At 37.1% G+C, this 27,592-nt stretch overlaps 1 protein-coding gene across 2 annotated transcripts in view; it reads right to left on the reverse strand.

Moving 5' to 3' along the window:
• Nucleotides 1-622: 622 nt before the first annotated feature.
• LOC133772075 (zinc finger protein 260-like) overlaps nucleotides 623-27,592 on the reverse strand; it is a 59,683-nt gene continuing 32,713 nt past the window's right edge. The window contains exons 2-4 of one of the 2 annotated variants that reach the window (XM_062208658.1): nucleotides 6,260-6,386; nucleotides 5,931-6,023; nucleotides 623-4,425 (exon numbers count right to left, since the gene is read on the reverse strand). In XM_062208658.1, coding sequence (XP_062064642.1) covers nucleotides 2,498-4,425; nucleotides 5,931-6,023; nucleotides 6,260-6,383 — 2,145 coding nt within the window. In that variant the 5' untranslated portion in view covers nucleotides 6,384-6,386 and the 3' untranslated portion in view covers nucleotides 623-2,497. The remainder of the gene's footprint in view (nucleotides 4,426-5,930; nucleotides 6,024-6,259; nucleotides 6,387-27,592) is intronic. The other variant, XM_062208659.1, reaches the window with a different exon arrangement.

Below are 27,592 nucleotides of genomic sequence, written 5' to 3' on the forward strand. Positions count from 1 at the left end.
AGTTGTCCTGAACATTGGACTGTTTCAGAAGAAACTGTTAAGTTCAGTGTTGGTACTGGTGGGCATTTTACTAATCTATTACAGAGCGTGCTCTCATGCCATTACACTCTCTGCCTCTGCTTCTCTCTGTAACTCTGGCTTTCAAGTAAACAAATGTAGTGGAATGAGAAGGCCATGCCAAGGTGGCCACTGGCAAGTGAGCGTCAGTTAGTCAGGAATGGCTTTGAAACTGCCTGGCGACAGGCTGTGATTGGATGGCTGTGGAAACTGCCTGGCAACAGGCTGTGATTGGTTGGGGTATAGACCGCCCCTTGACCAGATTGGCTGGTCTTGGCTATATAAGCTGTTGTATCAACTGTAATAAACGAGTCTGCAGGCTGCTCGCCTCAAGCCTGCTCTCACCGGACTCCCGGGGTCTGTGTGTTGACTCCGCGCCTCTTGCCCCCACCACGCTGCTCTTCTCAGAAACGAACCCACTGCTACAAACAAATAACACTTTTTTAAAAAAATCTGAACGATGATAAGAGTACTGCCTATACTATCTGGACATTCCAATACTGGATAGAATGGACTTGAAAACAAAAGATATTAGTGGATATAAATAAGATGTATTTTGTCTAACAAAAACATCAACAAATATGGTCAAAATACAATTACAGAAACACATATTTCTAAGGAAACATGTGGAACAGTTAATGAAAAAAGAACAAAGATAAACAGAGTGGACTGGACAATAGCAGTACCTGAAAATGACAATATAGCACTTGGAATAAAGGATAGAACAAGTAAAACACACTGAAAAAACATAGAACACACACACTCACTCACTTACCTCAATTCATTCAGAAAGAGAATGCACAATTTTTGCAAGTATACATGCAATATTTTTCCTTTTGTTTTTAAAGATTTATTTATTTATTCCAAGTTCTTGTCTCTGGGCAATAGGGAAGTGAGGAAAGAAAATTAGAAAAGGAGGAACAGGAATGAAAGACTTAAAAGGGATTATATACTCAGTAATACAGGAAGATTCAGGAAATAAGGAGTATTGCAATTTTTAAGACTTGAGGTTGTCCCTGTGAAGAATGAGGGTGATGTGTGCAACAATACCTACTTGAATATTCAAATAGACCTTGGGTAGTGTAGTCTAATCCAGATGTGCACACAGATAAGTTGAAATTTCTCATGAGTACACAGGTCACCACAAGCTCATTCCCTTTTGCTGGACATGATACTCACCATGCTAGGCTGGAGTACAGTATTATGGCTGCCACATGTGTCAGTTGACATGCCTATGGACACATCACTGGTTTGCAGTACAATAATGTGGGGAAAGAATCCTGGGTAGACAACAAAACTGCTATTCATCAAATAACTTTGTAATTGATGAAGATGGTATTCCAAATAAATATTGCAATAACTGTTGCTCAACTGTTGCAATTTTTAAAAATATTTCTTATCAAAATTTATACACGAGCGCACAGTTCAGATACTTGGTTCCAATCACAATGAGAAACAAAAACTACAGGTTGCATACGAAAAAGAATTTCTGAAGAATGGTTAACCACTCTATATCACAATTCATCATGTGAATTGCCTAATACTTGCAAAGGTGTGATTCCAGCAAAGAATTCTAAACACATTACATTTTCAGAGCTTCTCTCTGTAATCTTGTTTTGTGGAAGTTTGCCTTACAGTAAAGGTTTTTCCAATTGTAATGCATTCATAGGATTTTTCCTTTGTGCAAGTTCTCAGTTAACAATTGAGAGATGACTCATGGTACAAAACTTTTCTATGTATGAATGTTTTCTCATTTCTGAGTCTCTTCATGTGAATTGACAACTGATTTGTGGCAGGGAAATTTTTTCACATTCATTAAATTGTTTTTTTTCTTTATTAATTCTCTGGTGTTGTTGATGTTTAATTTCTGACTAAGGGTTTTCTCATATTTGCTTCATTTGAAGGACATCAACTTTAGTGAATTCTATATTTATGCAAGCCTGAATTCCAGGGAATAATTTCCACATGTATTACACTCCTAAGAAACCCCCTTTGTGAATGCTCTGATTTATAATTACTGATTTCTGACAAATGGCTTTTTGTGACAATAATAAACTTTATAACCTTTCCCCTTTATGGCAATCCCTGTTGTATGGGGTGTGATTTCCAGTAAAAGGCTTAGTCACAATGGTTGTATTGACTTTGGAAAAAAGCCCTTCCACATTCATTATATTCATAAAGTCTCTCTCTTGTTTGAATTCCATGATGTGTTATGAGGTATTACTTCTGACAAAAGACTTTCCCACATTTATAACATTCACAAATCTCCCCTTGTGAGTTCTCTGATGTTGTATAGTGTGATTTTGGCAAAGAGCTTTCCAACGATCATTACAGTCATAAGGTTTCTCCCTCATGTGAATTCTCTCATTTTTATGAAGTGTTACTTCTGAATAAAAGCTTTTTGAAATGCATTACATTCATAGGATTTCTTCCCATTTAATTAGATGATATGCAATGAGGGTAAAAGATTTTTCAAGTCATTACATTGATATGGTTTCTTCCCTCTGTGAATTTTCAGATGCATTCTGAGTTGTGACTTACGGGCAAAAGCTTTTCCACAGACATTACATTCATAAGGTTTCAACCTTGTGTGAATCCTTTGATGTTTGATGAGGGTTGACTTGCACAGAAAGGCTTTTCCACAGTCATTGCACTCATAAGGTTTCTCCCCTGTGTGAATTCTCTGATGTATGATGAGGGTTGACTTTTGGCCAAAGGCTTTGCCACAGTCATTACATTTATAAGGTTTCTCCCCAGTGTGAATTCTCTGGTGTGAGACAAGGTATGATTTATAGCAAAAGGCTTTTCCACAGTCATTGCACGCATAAGGTTTCTCCCCTGTGTGAATTATCTGATGCATTCTGAGTTTTGACTTATTGCAGAACGCTTTTCCACAGTCATTACATTCATAAGGTTTCTCTCCTGTGTGAATACTCTGATGCATTCTGAGTTGTGACTTACGGACAAAAGCTTTTCCACAGTCATTGCATTCGTAAGGTTTCTCCCCCGTGTGAATTCTCTGATGTTTGATGAGGGCTGACTTTTGGCCAAAGGCTTTCCCACAGTGATTGCATTCATAGGGTTTCTCCCCTGTGTGAATTCTCTGATGTATGATGAGGGTTGACTTTTGGCCGAAGGCTTTTCCACAGTCATTACATTTATAAGGTTTCTCCCCAGTGTGAATTCTCTGATGTGTTATGAGTTGTGACTTATTGCCAAAGGCTTTTTCACAGTCATTACATATATGAGGTTTCTCCCCTGTGTGAATTCTCTGGTGTGATATGAGGTGTGACTTATTGCCAAAGGCTTTTCCACAGTCATTACATTCATAAGGTTTTTCCCCTGTGTGAATTTTCTGATGTCTTATTAGGTATGACTTACGACCAAAGGCTTTTCCACAGTCATTACATGCATAAGGTTTCTCTCCTGTGTGAATTCTCTGATGTTTGATGAGATCTGACTTATGGCCAAAGGCTTTTCCACAGTCATTACATTCATGAGGTTTCTCCCCTGTGTGAATTCTCTGATGTGCTATGAGGTATGATTTCTGGAAAAAGGCTTTTCCACACTCAGTACATTCATGAGGTTTCTTCCATGTGTGAATTTTCTGATGTGTAATTAGATCTGACTTCTTGTAAGTAGTTTCTCCACATTCATTACACACATTTGGGTTTTCCTGTATGTGAGTACTGTGATGAGTGGTGTGGCAGGATTTAGAACTGAATGATTTTCCACAAAGTTTACATGTGTAGGGTTTTTTCTCTATATGTAGTCTCTGATTTATTGCAAGATGTGATTGGTAAATGACAGGTTCAACATACCTAATATATTCATAAAATTTCTCCCTTGTGTTGGCTTGTTGATGCATACTGAGGTTGGAATTTTCATGGTAAGCTTTTTCTATTTGAGTTGTCTCTCCAACAGTGACAGTTGATTTATTACAGATGTCTTCCATATGAACCCTCTCAGATTTACAGAACATCTTTTCTGTAAAGACTTTTCCTTGTACAATACGTTCAAATGGCTGCTTCACATTATGAATCTTGTGATGCTGACTGAGAGGCTCATAGAACTGGAGACAGTCCCAGGGTACTTTAGTGGCATCAAATGTCTCTCCAGCCTGTAGTTGATCAGGCCCACTGGGGAGATACCTGTTGTGACATACATTGCATTCCTCAGGTTTTAATCCTGAATAGTTTCCCTTTTTGATAAACAGTTTTGGAATATGGCTTGAACTTAAATTAAGTATTTTTCTTAATTCAACTCTGTTGGGAGCTGATGTCTTGCTATTTTTCATAACATCTTGATTCAGATTTTTGTCCTGACTTTCCTGGTTGGTTGTAATCATGTCATCCCTTTTCATGGCAACTGAAATAAAAAGAAAAAAAAAGTCACTGAGTCATATATACTGTTTCTCCTGGCATACTCATATAAAAAGAATGAAGTTACATTTTATCCAAGTGGCATAAGATTTAATGAAATCAATAAACTTATTTATGACCATTTTATGGTTTTCCTCTTTCATACATTAATATATTAAATTGTACCAACAGATTTTCCAATTTCAATCATGAACATGTTCACTACCTGCAATTTTTTCAAGTATGGCAGAATTGCTTTTATTGTAAGATGTGTTAACTCACTGTGTGGGATGCCTGCATCCCAAAACAGTGTAAGTTTGAGCCCTGGCTATTCTGTTTCCATACAGCTCTCTGCTTATGTAAACTTGGAGGCAGCAGATGAGGGTTAATGTGCTTTGGACCCTGTGACACACCAGAGAAGACTAGCTGGAATTGCAGGCTTTTGTCTTCAGACTAGTTAGATCTAAGTGTTGCAGGCATTTGGCAAGTGAGTTAATAGAGGATTTCTTTCTCTCTTTTTCTCCTCCCACATTACTCTGTTCATAAACATGAAACAACTATATAAGATTTAAAGAATGGACAAATATTTGGTAAAAATATTCACCTATTGCATAGCAACTAGTTTTTCCTGCCTTTTTTTTCCAGTATACTTTTATAAAAAAATGTGTGTTTTGTGCTCCTCTCATATTTCAACCATAAATATGGGAGTTTTGCTGGATCATTTACTTGTAGATGGAGAAAAGTGAAATGTGTTTATATTACTCTAAGCAGGACCACATTTAAGGAACAGGATTTGAATCTATGGTTGCCTCTTGTTCAGTCTTCCTAGGAAAACAGCATTTGTGGGATTTTTCAAATGAAAAACTCTGCTTTTATCTCCATTCTATGACAGCTCCCTCACATTCTAAGGAAATCTGACATCTTTAGCTTCTCAGAACTACAACAGATACAGAAAAAATATACAACCATGAGTATAACTCCCAACAAGGATGTGTTCACATTCTTTGAAATGCATTTTCTAGCTCATTCTGGAACCCCTAGCCCTGGTTATCCCCTCTCAATTCTTTGTATAAATATTGCTAATTGATAATTTGAGTTTCAGAAGACTTTTGATCAACTGTCTCCTATTTTCACAGAAAACTTAATTTCCTTTGCCTTTCTTATCTTTTGTTTGTCAATGATACTGAAAAATAAGAGAATTCATACTCCAAATTCCAGTCCTAAAGAAATCTGAGCCACAACAAAAACCCATGAGGTTACTTGACCTTAGGACTCAGAATCTCATGACTTTCTGCTTGAGTCTATTATTACTCATTTTCATATTCTTATACAAGTTCATGTGTAGTTTCATGAATTTTTTTTCAAATGTTTATTTTATTTATTTGAAAGTGAGTTACCAAGAGAAGTAGAGACACATAGAGAGAAATCTTCTACCTTCTAATTCACTCCACAAGTGACTGCAACAACCTGGGCTTTCTGTTTGGCTTCCCTGCCCATTATATGCACACTGACCTGGAAGGCTCTCATTTAGGTATTCTTCCACCATCCATGGCTCTGCTCCTTGCTCTAACTTGATGATCAAGTCAGGTTTGGTAATGCAGGACCCTATTAATGGAAAAAATTTGAGACTTTGTGAAATCATTATCTTGGGTTATTTAAAGGACTACAGCTTGATCCAGAAGCTATGTAACAAATGTTCCAATTTGAATCCTTTCCTCAATGGTAGTTTATTCATGGATTCAAATTCTATACCAGTCCATCACTAAACTTTGTAAAGTGTTCACTGATTTGTCAAATAGCAAGAAAATGTTACCACTGGGCATCTGCTGGGTGTCACTTACCCAAGGAGAACAGGCTGTTGTAGGTCTCCAGCATCACATCTCTGTACAGGATTTTCTGAGCATTGTTCATTTTCTGCCATTCCTCCCAGGTAAAGTACATAGCTAGATCTTCAAATGCTATCATCACCTGCAATATTATATTTCTGGTCAACATATCAACTCTGTCACAAAACCAACACTAATAGTTGTGTATCTCGTGTATGGATATGAAGGAAGAAGGCAGGATGTGGTTTCATTTTAGATTTGTTGAGTGTTTAAAAAGTTACACAGAAGAATTGAACAGAGTCAAACCTATGGTCTATTGGCTATGAAAAATGCTCAAGCGGGAGGAAAACAGGAGCTTCAAACACAAAGGGCCATAACTGTCAAGGGGAACTGCACAGCAGGCTGAAAGGGGGATAAGATTGACCCTGGAATGAGCAATCTTAAGGAGAGGAATGTAGAAGCATTCAGGGAAAAAGGCAAGAAACTATCAGTTAAATTATGATGGGAATGAACAGAGAATTTCCAGGAAAGCACCATTCACAGTCACTTCCAATATGGCACAGAAAAAAAATATTTTAAAAGACATGGCAGGCATTTAGCTTAGTGTTTACTAGACACCTCAGAGTACCTTGGTTGGATTTCCAGTGCCAGTTTCTGCTTTGAGCCCCCAACTAATGCAGACCTGGGAAAGCAGTGGTGATGCCACAATTTTGGAGACCTAGCCTCCATTCTTCACTCCTGACTTCAGTCTTGCCCTACCTCTGTTTGGTATGGTTATTTAGAGAGTGAATAAGTGTGTGGAAGCTATCTCTTGGTCCATCAGTTTCTTGCTATATTAAGCTCATAAATATCTTTAAATAAGAGACAAAATTCAAGTAAGACAAAAAATAAAAAACAGCTTTTGGCTTTTTCTATGATTACTCTGATAAAAATCTGAAGAACTGAAATAACATTATACAAAATTAAAATTAAAACAATGGAATTATTTGCCAAAAAAAAAAAAAAAAAACCTTGGGAAAATCTGCAGTACAATCTGCACTTGTGACTCACTGAGGAAAATGCTTAGAGGCTGGTGCTGTGATGTAGTGGATTAACACCCTGGCCTGAAGTGCCAGCATCCCATATGAGTGCCAGTTTGAGACCTGGCTGCTCCACTTCTGATCCAGCTCTCTGCTATGGCCTAGGAAAGTAGTAGAAGATGGCCCAAGTCCTTAGGCCCCTGCACCCACATGGGAGTCGTGGAAGAAGCTCCTGGCTTCAGATCAGCACAGTTCTGGCCATTGAGGCCAATTGGGGAGTAAACCATCAGATGGAAGACCTCTCTCTCTCTCTCTCTCTCTCTCTTTCTCTCTCTGACTCTCCTCTCTCTGTGTAACTCTGATTTTCAAATAAATCTTAAAAAAAAAAAAAAGAAGAACCAATGCACTAGCATTGTAGTGCAGCAGGTTAAGCTCAACCTGCAATGCTGATATCCCATGTTAACAGATGATTTGAGTCCTGGCTACTCCACTTCCAATCCAGTTATCTGTTAATGTGCCTGAAAGAGCAGTGAAAGATGGCCTGAGTATTTGGGCCCTTGCACCAATGTAGGAGAAGTAAGTTATCATTGGTTTAAGGAAAGTATTTTCTATAATTTAGTAAATTAATTATGTAAAAGTAAAAAACAAAAAACTTAAAATCTTAAGAGTGATTGTTCAAATAAATGAGGTTATCAAAGTGATACACATGTTGTCACTAAAGAAAGTTATTTTGGATTTACTATTTTTCTATGAATGCAGAAGTACCACACAGGATTCCATATTTGTATGTACTAGAGCATTTCTTGTTTTTTCATACCTCAAAATCTATAGAAAGCATGTGAATTACAGCTTCACATTATTGGCTAAAATGGCACTGGAACAAAAAAAAACATAATGTGTATTTAATATAGTACATGTTTGCAGTAATGATTCCAAATAGCACCATTCCCTGTATCCATCCCTTCACAAGAGACTAAATTTCACCATTTCACTTGCTTTACTACATGATAACAGCAAATGTGATAGAAACAGATTGTAAAGTATTTTCCATCTCAGAGTTTCCATAATTGACACAGCTATCTTCTGGAAAACCCAGGGGCCTGCCTGTTGAAAAGATGGAATCTAGATACCATCAAGTGAAGCCATCTCTAAGGCACCAGACTCAATCAGTTTCTCAAATGAACAAATCCTCATCTCTAATCCCATACTTATCATAAAAAAAATCCTCAATGGAAGCAAGTCTATAATACTGAGTCAGAATTACAAATTAAATGGCTACATGTTAAGCCATTGTGTTTTTTCATTTGTCCTACATCAAATGCTGATACATGCTGGTGAGTATGGGAAAAAGTTGAACAACACGCAAAATAAAACATGCAAAATAAAAATAAAATAAAACAATATCAAAATTTCAGGTAGAAGTTTCAATAAAATAGGGTGAGCAAAAGAATTTGTCACCACCCATCCAGCCTTACAAAAGATGCTTAATAATGTGCTACACAGAGAAACAAAGAAACAGGGTGATCAGTACAAAAGGAAATAAAGGAAGGAAACCTCCCAGTAAAAGTATAAAGAAAACCCAAAAAAATAGAAATATTTGTAGAAAAATGGCAAGGCAAAGTCATTACTTATCAATAGTCACCTTGAGTGTAAATGGCTTCAACTCTCCCGTTAAAAGACACACACTGGCTGAATGCATTAAAAAAAAAACAAATTTGCTGCCTACAAAAAATATATCTCACCAACAATGATACTTGTTGACAGAAAGTAAAAGGATGGAAACAGATAATCCATGCTAACAGAAAACAAAAAGAGCTGGAGTAGCCATCCTAATATCAGACAAAATACACTTGAAGGAGAAGAATGTCAAAAAAGACAGAAAAGTCACTATTTAATGATTAAGGGATCATTGAAGAGAAAGATGTTACTATTATAAACATATGTGCACCTAAGTACAGGGCACCTGGGTATTTAAAAGGAATGCTAAGAGATCTAAACAGAGATATAGACACAAATACAATAGTAATGGGGGACTTCAATACCCCATTTTCTGCAATGGACAGATCAACCAGAAAGAAAATCAGTAAGGAAAAAAACAAGATAATCAATGCTATGGAAAAAATATACCTAACAGATGTCTACAGAAATTTCCATCCACAGTTTCAGAATACATATTCTTCTCAGCAGTGCATGAGACTTTCAACAGAATTGACTATATGACTACATGACTTCATGACATAATTGAAGTCTCAGCAACTCAGGAATCTCTAGAATATATACAAACACATGGACACTGAACAACATGCTCCTGAATGAATAGTGGGTCATTGAAGAAATCAAAAGAGAAAAAAAAAATCTGGAAAGAAATGAAGACAACAATAAAACTTCTCAAAACTTATGGGATACAGGAAAAAGCAATGTTAAGAGGAAAGCTTATAGCAATTGGTGCCTACATTAAGAAATTGGAAAGGCACCAAATAAATGAGCTATCAATGTATATCAAAGTTCTAAAAGAACAGCAAACCAAATCCAAAACTAGTAGCAGAAAAGAATTAAAATTAGAGAAGAAATCAACAAAACTGAAACAAAAAAAATTTACAAAAGAACAGCAAAATGAAGAGCTGGTTTTCTGAAAAAACAAATAAAACTAACACACCACTGGCCCAATTATCCAGAAAAGGGAGAAGACCAAAATCAGTAAAATTAGAGATGACAAAGGAAATGTAAGAACAGAAACCTCATAAATAAATAAAAAAAAAATTAGAAATTACTACAAAGAGCAGTATGCCAACAAACCAGGAAACTTATTAGAAATGGATAGATTCCTGGACACATGCAATCCACCAAAATTGAGCCATGAAGACACAGAAAACCTAAACAGCAAAAACCAAGAAGGCAGTTGAATGAATAATAAAGACCCTCCCAACAAAGAAAACTCAGGACTGGATGGCTTCACAGCTGAATTTTATCAGACAGTTAAAAAAAAACTAACTTCAATTCTTCTCAAATTATTCAAAACAACTGAAAGGGAGGGAATCCTCCCAAATTCCTTCTAGGAAGTCAGCATCACATTAATAACTAAATTTGAAAAAGATGCAACTGAGAAAGAGAACTACAGACCAATTTCCCTGATGAACATAGATGCAAAAATCCTCAGCAAAATTCTAGTCATCAAATCCAATAACACATCAGAAAAATCATTCACACAGACCAAGTGGAATTTATTCCTGGGATGCAGGGATGATGATACATCACATTAACAAACTGAAGAACTCAAACCATACGATAATCTCAATAGATGCAGAGAAAGCATTTCATAAAATACAACACTGTTTCATGATGAAAACTCTAAGCAAATTGGGTATAGAAGGAACATTCCTGAACACAATCAAGGCAATTTATGACAAACCCACAGCCAACATGTTATTCAATGGGAAAAATTTGGAAGCATTCTTACTGAGATCCAGAACCAGACAAGGATGCCCACTCTCACCACTGATATTCAATATAGTCCTGGAAGTTTTAGCCAGAGACATTAGGCAAGAAAAAGAAATCAAAGGGATACAAATTGGGAAAGAGGAAGTCAAACTATCCCTATTTGCAGATGATATAATGGTTCCAAAAGACTCCACTAAGAGACAATTGAAACTCTTGGAAAAGTTTGGAAAAGTAGCGAGATGTAAAATCAACAAACAAAAATCAACAGTTTTTATATACACAGACAATACCACAGCTGAGAAAGAGCTTCTAAGACTAATCCCATTCAAAATGGCTACCAAAAAAATCAAATACCTTGGAACAAATAAAGATCTCTGCAATGAGAATTACAAAAAAAAAAAAAAAAAAAAACTAAGAAAAGAATAGAAGATACAAAAAATTAGGAAACTCTTCCATGTTCATGTATTAGAAGAGTCAATATCATCTAATGTTCATTCTCCCAAAAGCAATTTAAATTTAATGCAATACAAATGAAAAATCCAAACACATCCTTCTCAGATTTAGAAAAAAATGATTTTGGAGACCCCAAATAGCTAAACCAATCTTATACAACAAAAACAAGGCTAGAGGCATCATAATGCCAAATTTCAAGACATACTACAGGACAGTTATAATAAACACAGCCTGATACTGGTACAAAAACAGATGCATAGCCAGCAGAACAGAATAGAAATGCCAGAAATCAATCCAAGCATCTACAACTAGTTTATATTTGACAAAGGAGCTAAAACCAATCCATGAAGCAAGGACAGTCTCTTCAGCAAATGATGCTGGGAAAACTGGATCTCTACATGCAGAAGCGTGAAGCAAGATCTCTACCTTACACCTTTCACCAAAGCTACTCAAAATGGACTAAGCACCTAAATCTATGACCTGAAACCATTAAATTATTAGAGAACACTGGGGAAACCCTACAAGATAATGACATACGCAAAGGCTTCTTTGAAAAGATCCCAGGGGCACAAGCAATCAAAGCCAAAATAAACAAATGGGACTTCATCAAGTTGAGAAGCTTCTGCGCTGCAAAAGAAATGCTCAGGAAAGATAAGAGGCAACTGACAGAATGGGAGAAATTATTCAAAAGCTATTCAACTGATAAAGGATTAATAACCAGAATATATAAAGAGATCAAGAAACTCAACAACAAAACAAACAACCCAGTTAAGAGATGGGCAAAGGACTTAAATAGCCATTTTTCAAAAGAGAAAATCAAAATGGCCAAAGGACACATGTAAAAATATTCAGGATTGCTGGCCATCAGAGAAATGCAAATCAAAACCACAATGGGTTTCCCCTCATCCCAGTTAAAATGGCTTTCATAAAGAAATCAACAAACAATAAATGCTGGCAAGAATGTGGGGGAAAAGGTACCTTAATCCACTGTTGGTAAGAATGTAAACTGGCACATTCACCATGTAAGACAGTATGGGAGTACCACAGAAATCTGAATAGACCCACCATATGATCCAGCCATCCTTCTCCTGGGAATTTACCCAAGGGAAATGAAATCAGCACGTGAAATAGCTATCCATGTTTATCGTGGTTCAATTCACAATAGCAAAGACATGGAATTAACCCAAATGCCTAGAAACTGATAAATGAACAAAGAAATTATGGGATATGTACATCATAGAGTACTATACCACAGTAAAAAAAAAAAAATGAAATCTGGTCATTTGCAATAAATTGAATGAAACTGTAAAACATCATACTTATATGACATATAAATACATCAGTCTCAAAGGGACAAATACCATACATTCTCCCTGACTTGTGATAACTAGTATAGCACCTAAAAGGCAATCTATAGAAGTGTAACTTTGAACAGATCTTGCCTTTACTAGTGAGGAACAGTTTTGGTTTTTTTTTTTTTTCATTCTTTTATTTTATCTTATCTTACTTTTCTTTTCTGTTATACTAATCATTGAATTCTTAACATAGAGTTAACCATATATATATAAACTTAATAGAAAATAGATTTTAGTTAAAATGCGTGAGAATAATATAGGGATGAAGAAGGGTGGTAGGATTGTGGGTGGGAGGGCAGGCACAAGCTTACATTCAATATCATACTAAAGTTGCAATTGTGAAATGTATGAATTTTGTAACTGTAAAGCAGTATAGTTCTACATACATTACTATGGAATTCTAAGGGTACAGCTTAAAAACTTGTCATGGAACCCCAAATCCTCTTAAGCTGGGTGTTAAAAATAGCATTTTAAGCATTATAATGATCATATGGGTAGGATTAAGTGTTAAAGTGATCATATAGATCACTGTGTGGTGCAAACTGATGAAATTTTTACTTAGTATATACTGAAGCGATCTCCTGTATATAAAGATAATTGAAAATGAAAAAAAAAGAAACCTGGTGTTAAATTGGAAATGGCATAGAAAATTAATTAGTTTTTTAAAAATATCATGTAGGATCTCTGTCTTTAATGTGCTGTACACTGTTATTTAACAGTATTTTTTCACTTTGTGTTGCTATGTGGGGGCAAACTGTTGAAATCTTTACTTAATATATACTAAACTGATCTTCTGTATATAAAGAGAATTGAAAATGAATCTTGATGTGAATGGAAGGGGAGAGGGAGTGGGAAAGGGGAGGGTTGTGGGTGGGAGGGAAGTTATGGGAGGGGGGAAGCCATTGTAATCCATAAGCTGTACTTTGGAAATTTATATTCATTAAATAAAAGTTAAAAAAAAAGTGATCATATAGATAGGATCAAATGTTAAAGCAATCATATAAATAGGACTAAATGTTTTGTAATAATAATAGATAGAATTAAAAAGGAGTGAATGTTCCAAAATGGGAAGCATACAGCCAACTCATGGAATGACAATCACCTTAATTAGCACTCTGACATCAGAATCAGATCTTAAGGCATTCTGGTCTGGCTGAAAAGCCCAGGGGAGCATTCAGTCATGGAAAGCCAAGACATTGTGGCAAAAAATGTTCTACATGAAAAACCTCTGTGGGTGAGACCCCAGTGGAAAGCAGCAGCCACCAAAGAAGGATATACTCTCCTCTGAAGAGAGGAGAGAGCTTCCATTTTGCCTATGATCTTGTCAGAATACTGAAGGAGTTTGTGGATCCAAAAGGCTTCCATAGCCTAGGCAGCTCCTGTCAAGAGCCTTGGGTCATTACAGACATCATACATAAGAGTTCATTGTTAAAATAAACAACAAGGTCACTATGTGCTAACTTCCCATGCAGGACCTCTGTCCTGAAAGAGTTACATCATGAGACTTAATAGTAGAACTTGTTCTTGAAAAATAACTTCATTTTAGTGTATTAAGTGGAGAATATTCTTACATCTCATAAGTTATAGTTATGTCTAAGTGCTCACAAAAGATGTATTATTCTTGGGTTCTTCTTTAATTAAGGTTTTTTTTTTTTTTTTTTTTTTTGCAGCAAAATTACCTTTGAGATGTAATGACTTTGAACAGCCCATCCCTGGACTGTTGAGGAACAATTTTCATTTTTGTTTTTCTGCTTTTTTTTTTCCTTTTTCTTTCTCAAACTTTTTAACTCTTTACCTAAAATAGAGCTAATCTTCTGTGTATAAAGTTAAATGAAAATAAATCTTAGTAAAAAACAAGAATGGGGGGCCAGCACTGTGGTGTAGCAGGTAAAGCTGCTGCCTACAGTGCTGGCATCCCATATGGGTGCTGGTTCGAGTCCCAACTGCTCCACTTCCAATCCAGCTCTCTGCTCTGGCCTGGGAAAGCAGTGGAGGGCCCAAGTCCTTGGGCCCCTGGACCCACATGGGAAACCTGGAAGAAACTCCTGGCTTCCGACTGGATCAGCTACAGCCATTGTGGCCAATCGGGGAGTGAACCAGCAGATGGAAGACCTCTCTCTCTCTCTCTCTCTCTCTCTGCCTCTCCTCTAACTCTGACTTTAAAATAAATAAATCTTTAAAAAAAAATGGAAACAGGAAAGGGAAGAGGAGGAGTGGTAGGACTATGAGCAGGAGGGTAGTTATTGTGAAAAGAATTATTATGTTCCTAAAACTGTATTTATGAAATGCATGCAAATAAATTTTAAAAATAAATGAAAATAAAATATTTATAGAATAGCAAAAAAAATAATAATAATACATTGTCATGTAGCAAGGAAAGCTGCTACCTGAAATGCAAGCAATCCATATAGTCACTGGTTCATGTTCCAGCTATTCTGGTAATGGCCTGAGGAAAGCACTAAAAGATAACGCAACTACTTAGCCAAATGCTACCAATGTGGGAGATCCAGATGAAGCACCTGGACCCTGGACTCAGTCTCTCTCATTCGTGCTCATTGTAACCATCTGGGGAGTAAACGAGCAGATGGAAGATCTCTCTGTGTCTCTTCCTCTCTATATATAACAAATTTCAATTAGATCTTAGCAAAGCTGGTGATACTAAAAAAAAGTCTTGGGAATCATACAAATAAATTCTCTGGTGATCAGAAGGTTATGCTTCACATTTCTGTTTATATAAGGTCATTATATTCTTTTGGTTTATATTTTAAGAAACTTATTAGCACATGAAGCCTCATTTAGTGTAATTTTATTATTTCAGAAAATGGGAAAAAGGCTCACAGTAATTTTCTGTAGCTTTATGTATATTGAGTATTGTTCAAGATTTTCAAGAAGAAATTACTGACAGTAAGTGGAAAACTTTTTATGATTTGCCTTTTGAAGTCACTCATTCCATAAATAGCATAAGGATGAAAAGGAAAGAAATGTTCATGGCAGTCTTCTGAACCAGTCTTCTATTTGAACTGGTGATAGTTTCTGAAGTTGAACTGAAAAATAAGCATGTTTTTTTCTTTTTTCTTTTTAACAGGCAGAGTGGACAGTGAGAGAGACAGAGAGAAAGGTCTTCCTTTTTGCCGTTGGTTCACCCTCCAATGGCCGCCGCGGCAGGCGCGCTGCGGCCAGCGCACTGCGCTGATCCGATGGCAGGAGCCAGGTGCTTCTCCTGGTCTCCCATGGGGTGCAGGGCCCAAGCACTTGGGCCATCCTCCACTGCACTCCCGGGCCACAGCAGAGAGCTGGCCTGGAAGAGGGGCAACCGGGACAGGATCGGTGCCCTGACCAGGACTAGAACCCGGTGTGCCAGCGCCGCAAGGCGGAGGATTAGCCTAGTGAGCCGCAGCGCCGGCTGTTTTTTAATTAAGTATGGCAAAATAGAAAACACTAGCCAAAAGTTAGGGTACCAGGCATCTACAAATCATGTGACACTACTCAAATCACCTATCTCCTAAAATACATTTTATCTTTTTAACCCTTCTTGAGCTACCAGGAAGAACTATTAGTATACTAGGAGCAGCAGCATAACCCAGATATCAAGTATATGACAGACTAGGTTTCACAGACCTCCAATGATGGAAATCATGATAGTGCAATGAACTAATGGGCATGTGGTCAGAAGCAATGTAGATAGTGACTCTCAGAAGTTATCCTTCCATCCCAGGCTATACCCTCAAGACAACTAAAATAAGTAACATTTGTTAGGCCCTTTCCTGTCTTTCTAATGGATTCACAAGTTTCTTTTGAAGGCTGGTCCAGAACTTCCAATATCACCCAGTCTTTGATAACTAACAGATGAGGTAAGGTAATATCAAATAAATATTGTTCATTTGGTCACCATGACCAATAACTGCTTGGATCATTCAAAACTAAGATCTTTACATTTCAGTGACTCTTGTTTCTGCTCTGAGGCCTTAAGGCATTGTCTCAGAAAGCATTAAGCGGTATTCTGTCAGAAATGATTCCAATTCATGGAGCTCCCTTCTTCAAATATCTTTTTGTTGTTGTTTATTTTTCTTAAAAACTACTCAATTCCAAAGGAAATGAGGCTGTCAGCCAGTACCCCAATTCCATGTTCCTGGAAATTAGGTCTTGTATAAAATTCTATAACTTCTATGAAGTGCAGTAAACCAGAAACTTCAAGATACACCATAAAACCTCACAAATACAACTGCCACCAAGTGTAAGTCAGCCTGCACACACCTCACAATGATTTCTCAGAGAATGTAAGGAAATTTCACTAGTAATACTAATATACTCATCTTACAGATGGGTAAACAGTGACAGAGGTACAACCTATATTCACCCCATACACATTTCAGCTCAAATGGTCTGAACACCCACCTACATCCCATGGCCATTGTGGATGCAGTAGACAATCTACAGAATTTTAGAACCACCATCTGTACACCTGGAGTCACACACTGGTCTTCTATCAGTGCATCACTTTCTGCTAAAAAAAAAAAAAAAAAATTCCTGGAAAGCCTAATCTTCTTCATTGTGGGTGACCCTGTGCCTGGCTGGGAGACTGCCTGCCTAGCCATGCAGGAGGTTAAGAGGGCATAGCATACCATACCCCCTGGGAAAGGCTCTGGTCAGGGGCTCAGCACACTGACAGCCACACATGACCTGACTACTGGCAGGTGGCAAGGACCGCAGGCACATTTCCCCCATTCTCACTTCCTGTTGAAGGGCCTTGTAATTGTCAACTAGGTAAACAGCTTCTGGGTGTGGCCCAGACCCATAAAGGCCACCTGAAAGACTTTGTAGGCTATGTGACCTTCAAGCTGATTGGGGAAGCATAGAGGCACCAGCATCTACTTTATCCTATAGAATTAGTGTCACCAACCTGAACTAGCTACTCCTCTTTGCCTGCCCTTTAAAGCTTGTGCCTGATTGTTGATAAATGGATATGTCCACCAAAACTGTCTCTGGTGCTTCTTGTCAAAGAATGCTGTCATCCCACCATCCCAACAGTGTGGGCCTCACAGGATGAGTCCACAGTTCATTCCTTCTTCAGCTAAAGAACTTGTCTAGCCACATGAGACACCCAAATAATACTCCAACTCCTCATTAATTATTGGTTTCACAAATTTAAATGTAAAAGAAACAAACTATAAGTGGAAAAATTTAATCATGGAAAGAATCTTTGGAAATTATCATTATATTTATTATCTTTTATTTTCCATAATCAAATCATGGTTCTAGAATCCTCAAATACCTCTACAGATATTAGGGAGAAAACTCGAAGGACTCTTTTAACTTTAATATTCAAGGAAGAAACTAAGATCCTTTAATGACTGATTTTCTTTAAAGATTTGATTTATTCATTTGAGAGATAGTTACAGTCAGTCAAAGGGAGAAACAGAGAGAAAGGTCTTCCATCTGCTGGTTCATTCCCCAAATGGCTGCAATGGTCAGAGCTGAACCCCTCTGAAGCCAGGAGCCAGGAGCTTCTTCCAGGTCTCTAATGCAGGTACAGGGGTCCAAGCACTTAAGCCATTTTCTGCTTTCCCTGGTCATATCAGAGAGCTGGATGGAAGAGGAATGGCTGGGACAAGAACCAGCACCCATATGGCAGTGCCTCAGTCAAAGGATTAACCTACTGTGCCAAAGCACCAGTCCCTGAATAACTCATTTTTAATCCTTTAAAACAATGCTTGATTTTACCTAATAAAACAATTTGTGTGCCATCAATGGATCATATTTCACAGAGAAATAATAATAATTTATTAGATCAATATGGCTGGAAAACAGGATGAGTGCCTTGTAAAATCTTTGCAAATATTTAAAACAACACTATCTAGTAATTCTTTATTGAAAAGATTCTGAAATTCATCAATCATCACTCCATTCAATTATCTATATATATCTAACAAAGGTTTTTTTTTTTGAGAACTGCACTTAATTTGTGGTTTATGACACAAATTAGGCAAAGAGACAAATATTAGAGTATCATGGAGCTCCTGCTTTTACTCCTTTTCTGTCTAAATGAGAATGGGCATGAAATTATGATCAAGTTCTTGAGGATTTGAGTGGTAGTGTCATAGTCCACTGACTCTTGGTCCACAGCTATTGATCATTTTTTCTATGCATAATGTAAGAATTGTGCTATTCAAATTCCTGTATCAATCCTGATCTGGTCATTTTTTCTATGTATCTATGAATTGTACTGTTCAAATTCCTGTATCAATCCTGATCTGGTAATTGTCTTCCAGTGACTATTCTGCAAATTGAGGGACCTGAGTCTTGAGCTTCCATCTTAAGTAACTTCACCTCAAACCCAGAAGAAAATTATCATTTGGTTCCCAGCGTCATATGATTCAAACAGAAAATGAAGCTGCAGGGATTAAAGAACTAGAGGGGTATTATGAAATACTTGATTTCTTTGTCCTCTCCAAGAATTATTGTTCCCTAGAGTGGTAGCCACATACTCTGACAGCAGGAGTTGCTCATTTTGGAACTGCAGTTGAAAATTCTGGGGGGATTCGTGAGAAGAAAGAAAGTGGGAAGGTCACACCCAGTTGTTGATTGGTCTTTTACAGCTCACTTCCTTTCTCTGAATTTTAAATATACCTTCTGAGTAATGACTGGCATTTATATTTCAAGCACTTAGAAAGAGGAGCTCTAATACTAGATTAGTACTGAATGAAGAATGACAAATATAGTCCACAGGATATAAAGAGAGAGATGACCTAGAGTTGAAACTGACTAGTTCAGGATACTACAAAAACTAAAATTTGAGATCAATCTTGAGCTACTTATCACTAATGGAAATATGTAGTAATGTACCAGCCAATGTTATCTGATCATATATTCTGATTAATATATTCTATAAAAAGAGATAACATGAATGTCACCTTTCCCCACATGCACTGAAGCCTTGCTCCCTAAATTAACTATATTCAAAGACATGCTACACACAATTTCTCATGAATTAAGCCACATTCACAAATAAATATAGAATGTATCATACAGAAGAAAAGCCACATTTTATGTGGAATTGTATTTGGAATATTTCTGTATCCTCACATAGATTAGTCTGTATTACTCTAAGATGTAAAATTTTATTATGTTCTTCGTAGTTGTTTATTAAAAAAAGAAGAGGAATAAAGTTGCTCACTCTCACCACTGCTATTCAATACAGTTCTAAAAGTTTTAGCCACAGCAATAATGCAAGAAAAAGAAACCAAAGGGATACAAATTAGAAAGGAGAAAATTCAATAATCCCTATTTGCAGATGACATGATCCTCTATACTGGGAAACCAAAAGACTCCACCAAGAGATTATTGAAGCTCATAGGAGAGTTTGTTAAAGTTCCAAGATATAAAATCAACACGCAAAAATCAGTAACCTTTATATAAACAAAAAAATCCATGGCTGAGAAAGACCTTATCAGATCAGTGCCATTCACAATAGCTACAAAAAATTTTATTACCTTTGAATAAATTTAATCAAAGGTATGAAAAATCTCAATAAGGAAACTTATAAAACATTAAAGAAATAGAAGAAAACACACAAAAAGGGAAAAATCTTCCACATCCATAAATTGGAAGAATAGCACCAAAATTCCCAAACGATCAAAAGCAATTTTTAATTTTTAATTTAATTTTATTCTTAAAACTCTGAGAGGCAGAGTTACAGAGAGAGGAAGAGACAGAGAGAGATGTTTTCCATCTGGTGGTTCACTAACCAGATGGCTGTATGGCCAGAGCTGGGCTGATCTGATCCCAGGAGCCAGGAGTTTCCTCAGGGTCTCCCACATGGGCACAGGGGCCCAAGCACTTGGGCCATCTTCCACTGCCTTCCCAGGTCATTAGCAGATATCTGGATCAGAAGAGGAGCAGCTGGGACATAACTGGCACCCATATGAGATGCCAATGCTTCAGGTGGAGCCTCTACCTACTATACCACAGGGTCAGCCTCCCAAAAGCAACTTAAGATTTAGTATGATCCCAATCAAAACACCAACAATATTCTCAGAGGTAGAGGAAAATGATGCAAAAATTGATATGAAATGCTAAAGCAATCTTAAACAACAAAAACAAAGCTGGAGACATCACAATTCTAGAATTCAAGATCTTCTACAGGGCAGTTGTAATTAAAATAGCCTGTTATTGTCACCAAAAAGACAGGTTGAGACCTATTAAACAGAATAGAATCTTCAGAAATTAATCCACACATGTATAACCAACTAGTTTGTGACAAACAAGCTTAAAGCAATCCCTGGAGAAAGGACAGTCTCTTCAAAAATGGTGCTGGGAAAATTTAGTCATCACATGTAGTATGAAACAAAATCCCTACCTTACAGTTTATATAAAAATCAAACATAATTGGATCAGTCAGCTAAGTCTATATGATACAATCAAACTACTATAAGAAAACATCAGGGAAACACTGCAAGACGTTAGCATAGGCAAAGACTTTTGGGAAAGATCCCACAAAGCACAGGAATAAAAGCAAAAAATAATCAAATGAAATTACATCAAGTTAAGATTCTGAACTATAAACACTCAACAAAGGAACAAATTGACACCATAGAAGAAAATATTTGCAAACTATGCAATTGAAAAAGTATCAATAGAATCTCTAAAGAGCTCAAGAAACTCAACAACAACAAAATAAATAATCCAGTCAAGAAACAGTCAACAGGCATTTTTCTTATTATATTAACAGACATTTTTTCAAGGATGAAATTCAAATGGCCACAAGATACATGAAAAAATGCTCAGTATCACTAGCCATCAGGGAATGCTAACAGAAACCCCAATGAGTTTTCACCTTACCCCAATTAGAATGGCGATCATACAGAACCAAAAATCAGGGGCAGATGCTGTGGTGTAGCAGGTTAACCCATTGCCTGCAGTGCTGGTTTGAGTCCTGACTGCTCCACTTCTGGACCAGTTCTCTGCTAATATGCCTGAAAAAGCTGCAGAAAATGACCTAAATGCTTGGGCTCATGCACCCATTTGGGAGACCCAGAGGACACTCCTGGCTCCTGGCTTCATGTTGGCCCAGCATTAGCTGCTGCATCCATTTGAGGAGTGAATTAGCAGATGGAAGACTCTCTCTTGCCTCTGCCTCTCTGTAACTCAACCTTTCAAATAAATATTAAAAAAAAAAAATCAAACAATAAAGGCTGGTGAGGATGTGGGAGAAAAAGTACCCTAATCCACTATTGGTGGTAATGTAAACTAGTATAACCATTATGGCAGACAGTATGGAGATGCCTCAGAACTCTGAAAACAGATGTACCATATCTGCCATCCCACTCTCAGGAATTTATGAAAATGAAATGAAATCAGCATATGAAATATTTCTCTACCTCCATGTTTATTGCAGCTCAATTCACTATAGCTAAGATATGAAATCAACCAAGATGGCCATCAACTGGAGATTGGATAAAGAAAATGAGGTGTGTATATATACAGAGAGGAATACTATTAAGCCATCAATGAGAATGAAATTCTTTTTCAACAAAATGGATGCAATTGGATACCATTATGTTTATGAAAGAATCCAGTCCCAAAAAGACAAATACCATATGTTTTCTCTGATTTATTGTAACTAATATACAAAGAATAAAAAAGTAATGTGTAGGAGTGAAACTGACATTTTAAGATTTGATTATTGTCCGTAGCCCTTGTCTATACACTTGAGGAACACTGATTTTTCTCCTTACTACTTGTTGAGTTCTTTCTTTGGTAGAGTGTTAAAGCTTATGATTATAAAATAAACTGAAAGCACGCCATTTAAAAAATTAAAATCAACCAATGGAGGAGGGAGTGTGCAGCATGAGCAAGAAAGAGAATAGGGTAGGAAGTATCATTTTGCTCTTAAATCCATATACTTGAATTACATGAAATTTGTTAATTTTATATACATTTTAAAAAATAAACTTAGTACTAGAATTAAAAAAAAGACCTGAGGTCAGTATTTTCTGACTCACTAACATAATTATTAGTCTTGTGTCTGACCATGTTTGGTTTTATATTTATTTATTTATTTAGTATATTCTTTAAAAAGAGAGATAAAATTAACGTCACCATTCCCTAAGCCCATCCTGAATCAACCTTATCTATCCAGTTTCTGCTATGCTATTAATTTCTTATGAATTCGTATCCATGTCTTCTTAAAAACATGCAAGGTACCCTAAAGAAGGAAAGTCATATTTTATGTGGATTTGAGTTTGGAGCAGTAAAATATAAAATATTACTTAAAATTTGAATTAAATGTATTATTTTCAAAATATGTAAAGAATCATTTAATTTTAACTGAAAATGAGATATAAACATAATTTACAAACTTTGTCATTTATCCATTAAGAATGTTTACATAATTTGTTATATTTCAGTTATATGTAAATATCACCACTCTCAATAACAGAATATTTTTAGCCATTCAGAAAGTTATGAGTGGGCATTTGGCTGAGTTGTTAAGATGCTGCTACGTAAATGGATTTATGATCTACATAAGAATAGCCTATCGCCACCCACTATCTGGGAAGCAATGGCTCAAGAATGTGGGAGGCTTTGAGCCATGTTGGAGACTGGGATTAATTATTTTTTTAAATAAAATTACTTATTTGAAAAACAGGGAGAGAGATCTTCCCTATTCCAAAGTCTTCCAACCTAAAGTCACCACAAGTGTGGTGGCTTGTTTCTGTAGATATGCATACTATGGGCCTGACATGTAATAGAAGATGGATCTATGTGCTCTCTTTCCAAATACAGAAACTCCATCATTCATATAGCATAGGACCTCTTAGCCACACTCACCCTGAACAAATTCCTGGCAACAGGTAACTGAGGAGAGAACAAATAAGGATGCCTGACTCCCATAATTGACAGTAGACAAGAGGGAGATCCTGGTATTTCCATTTCATTGTGTCAGAACAGAGGAGAAGAAAATAGACCTGGATTAAATAGCACCAAGTTTCTTTGCTAAACCATAAACTTTCTGTGGTTTTTCTTTACTTCCTGTATGTCTTTGAGACTTTTCTAGAATAGCTTCTTGTTTTGATTTGTTTGTTTTGATTTTAAGTAGTACTTACCAATTTTATTAAAACAAGCACCTCTACTGCTATTCATTGCCATGCCCAAATTCTATGAATCATTCAATTTTAATGCCTATATGCTTAGTGAATTATTAATTATATTTGTAATTGCCACATATTAAAGACAAATTAGCTAAAAATAATTCAAGTCAACCAAATGTCAGTCTCATAACTGATTCATGGTATTATTTATGGTTTCGGGGGCTTTGCAGATGATTACATGTGCCACTAAATGGCAACTTTTAAAAATCCTGCAGTAGGAGCTGGCGCTGTGTCTCACTTGGTTAATCCTCTGCCTGGGGCACTGGCATCCCATATGGGCACTGGGTTCTAGTCCCAGTTGCTCCTCTTCCAGTCCAGCTCTCTGTTGTAGCCTGTGAAGGCAGTGGAGGATGGCTCAAGTGCTTGAGCCCCTGCACCAGCATGGGAGACCAGGAGGAAGCACCTGGCTCCTGGCTTCGGATGGGTGCAGCGCCGGCCATGGTGGCCATTTGGAGAGTGAACCAACGGAAGGTAGATTTCTGTCTCTCTCACTGTCTATAACGTTGTCAAATAAAATAAATAAATAAATAAATAAATATCCTGCAATAGGCAACTCCATGTTCATTAAACTGGTAAAATCCAGTGTGTGTGTTGAAAAACACGCATAGTAATAAATTTGGAAGAGCTGGCAAGTACTATAAGTGGCTGTCAAAGAGATACATAACCCACAATGACTATGTCATCAATATAGTATTTAATGCTGAGAAAATCAGAAGCATTTGTTAAAATTTCTGCTTCAGGCCGGCGCCGCGGCTCAATAGGCTAATTCTCCGCCTGTGGCGCCGGCACACCGGGTTCTAGTCCTGGTTGGGGCGCCGGATTCTGTCCCAGTTGCTCCTCTTCCAGTCCAGCTCTCTGCTGTGGCCCAGGCAGGCAGTAGAGGATGGCCCAAGTCCTTGGGCCATGCATCCGCATGGGAGACCAGGAGAAGCACCTGGCTCCTGGCTTCAGATCAGCACAGTGTAACAGATGCAGTGGCCACTGCGGGGTGAACCAACAGAAAAGGAAGACTTTTCTCTCTGTTTCTCTCTCTCTCTCATTGCCCACCCTGCCTGTCAAAAAAAAAAAAAAAAATTCTGCTTCAATGCACTAGACATGATTTTCAGAATGTATCTTTCCTATGTGTAATGTGGTCCTGTGCTAGATTTGACTAACAGAAATTTCAAATGTGATAGTTTTCTTTTTTTTTTTTTTAAATATGTATTTATTTGAGAGGCCAAATGGCCACATTGGCTGCAGCTGGGCTGATTCAAAGTCAGGAGCCAGCAGCCAAGAGCCAAGAGCCAGGAGCTTCCTTTAGGTCAACCTCCATAACTATGAGAAGTAAATTTCCATGATTTAAATCATACAATCTGTAGTATTTTGTCTTCAAATAAATTCATCCTCATTTCTTCCAGCATTTCCTTGCAGTCACTAGAAGGTTACCATGGTTATCAGGGAAATATGGAAATTAAAAACTATAACTTCAAGAAAAAATATCAGTAAGCAACCTACTACCCTTCTCAAGAACCTAGAAAAAACAAGAATGAGTCAAATCCAAAGGCAATAGGAAAAAGTGAATAATAAAAATCACAACAGAAATAAAGAAGAATCTTAAGTAATATTAAAATTAATAAAATGAAGAGCTGGTTTTTTGAAAAGAAAAATTAATGCCCCACTAAAACTAAGAAAAATGAAATGATTCAAATGAATGAAATCAAAGAGAAGAAACAAATCTATTCCTACAGGAAAGTAAGAATTCAAACTTATATTTCTACTTGCAGATAACATGGTTTTATATGGAGAGAAACCTAAGAACATTATCAAGATAATTCTGGAACTGATAAATGAATTTAGTAAAAACTGACAACATGAAATAAAAACAAAATCAGTAGCACTTTTGTATATAATAATGAACTCAGTGGGAAATAAATTATAAGAACAAACATATTTATAATTGTCACACAAAAAAATACCTTGCAGTAAATTTAACCCAGAATATGAAAGCCTTCTACTATAAAATCACAAAGTAATGATGAAAGAAATTAAATATATAAAAATTGGATGTCTCATGTTCATAGATTGAAACAAGTAGTTATGACTGAAATTTTTATATTGTCCAATGTAATGTGTACATTTACTCCAATTTGCATCAAAACACCAATGTAATTCTTCACAGAGGGGATAGCATTATAGCACAATAGGTTAACTATCACCTGCAATACCATTATCCCATATAAGAACAATTGTTAACTCCTGACAGCTCTGCTTTTCATCCAGCTCCCAGCTAATGTGCTTGGGAAAGCAGGAGAAGATGACCCAAGTTCCTCAGCCCCTGCCACCAATGTGGGGGATCTAGATGAAGTTCCAGACTCTGGACTTGACTTGGCTAAGCCCCAGCCATTGTTGCCATTGGGGAAGTAAACTAGCAGATGAAAAATTTTGATTCTCTGGCTCTGTCACTCTGCCTTTCAAAGAGAAAAATCTTGGCAGAAGCTCCTGGCTCCTGGCTTCATATTGGCTCAGCTCCAATTGTTGCAGCCATTTCAGGAGTGAACCACCAGATGGAAGACCATTCTCTGCATCTCTTCCTCTGTCTGTCTGTAACTCTACCTCTCAAATAAAAAAAAAAAAAAAAAGAAAAAATAAATTCACAGAACTAGAAAAAACAAACCTAAAGTTCATTTGAAATCAGAAAATCCCCACATAGTCAAAGCGATCTTGAACAACAAATCTGAATGCATCACAATATCTGATTTCAAGACATATTATGGAAGCAGTGTAAGCACTGGCTTGAAAACAGAAAATGGAACAAAATAGAAAGAAACAAACCCACATTTCCCCAGGCAATTCATCCTTAACAAAAGAACCAAAATACCCTGGAGAAAGAAGAATTTCTTTAGCAAATGTTCCAGAGAACATGCCCCAACAATCTTACACTATGTAAAAGTCAACTCATAATGAATTAAAAATCCAAATATTAGAACAAAAATTAAGTAAATATAGAGGAAACTGTAAAACATTAGCATAGAAAACAGTTTTTGAGTGAGATTCCAAAAGCACAAGTAACAAAAATAAAAACAGTGCACTAGACAGGGCCTCGAACAAAGGACAGAGTCATTATTAGAGGAGCTAAGAAAGGTGCTAAGCTACAATTAAGTTTTCTGATTGAGAGGCAAATAGAACCTGATAGAAGGGGCTTGATAATAATCTGTTGGGCTTTAGGCCTTGTAAATTCAGAGGCCCAGACCTATCTATCTCTTCACATGGGGTATATCCTAAGGGAGGTGTGAACCTCCTAGGGAAGGCACTCTGTTGACTTTCATTACTTGGCTGGCCTGGGAGGAGAGCTGGCCAGGTAAAGGCAGGTGGCATCTCTAACAAGAAATTTACAGTTCTGCCTTCAATGTTGCTGACCCTACTTGACCATCCCCTCAGCTGCAGTGGTCACTTTGGAAGCTGGGCTGAGTGAAGGGCTTTTCAGCTTAGAGCCAATAAGATCTGTGGCTCTGACCTGGGCATCCTTCGACTCCAGGGCAGGTCCATTTCCAGTGATCCAACTCTTGGCAGAGCTGCCAGGGCTCTTCACAAGCTGACTTCTGCTGAAGCCCAGGCTTACCACATTGAAAGCCACTGCAGTGGACTGGCCTGTTGGGTCTCCTTGAGGGCAGATCACTGTACAGATCAGCCATTAATAGGCCTGCCACCCATTGCTTCTGATGCCGAGCTTTCTTTTCCTCCTGGTTTGTGTTAAAGCAGACCAGAGGATGCAAGTCAAGGGAGTGCCCGTTTCCCATCTCTAATCTTCGGTGGCCTGAACTACAAGTCTATAGTCACAGGCATGTTCTGTAGTAGTTTTTCTAAGGTAGACAATGCCCATGAGGAAAATTATATTCTCACTTTAAAACTTTCTTTCCCTTTGGTCTGAAAGGGAGGTTTTTTCTACTTACTGTA

Source organism: Lepus europaeus, chromosome 12, assembly GCF_033115175.1.
Source record: "Lepus europaeus isolate LE1 chromosome 12, mLepTim1.pri, whole genome shotgun sequence".
Taxonomy (NCBI): domain Eukaryota; kingdom Metazoa; phylum Chordata; class Mammalia; order Lagomorpha; family Leporidae; genus Lepus; species Lepus europaeus.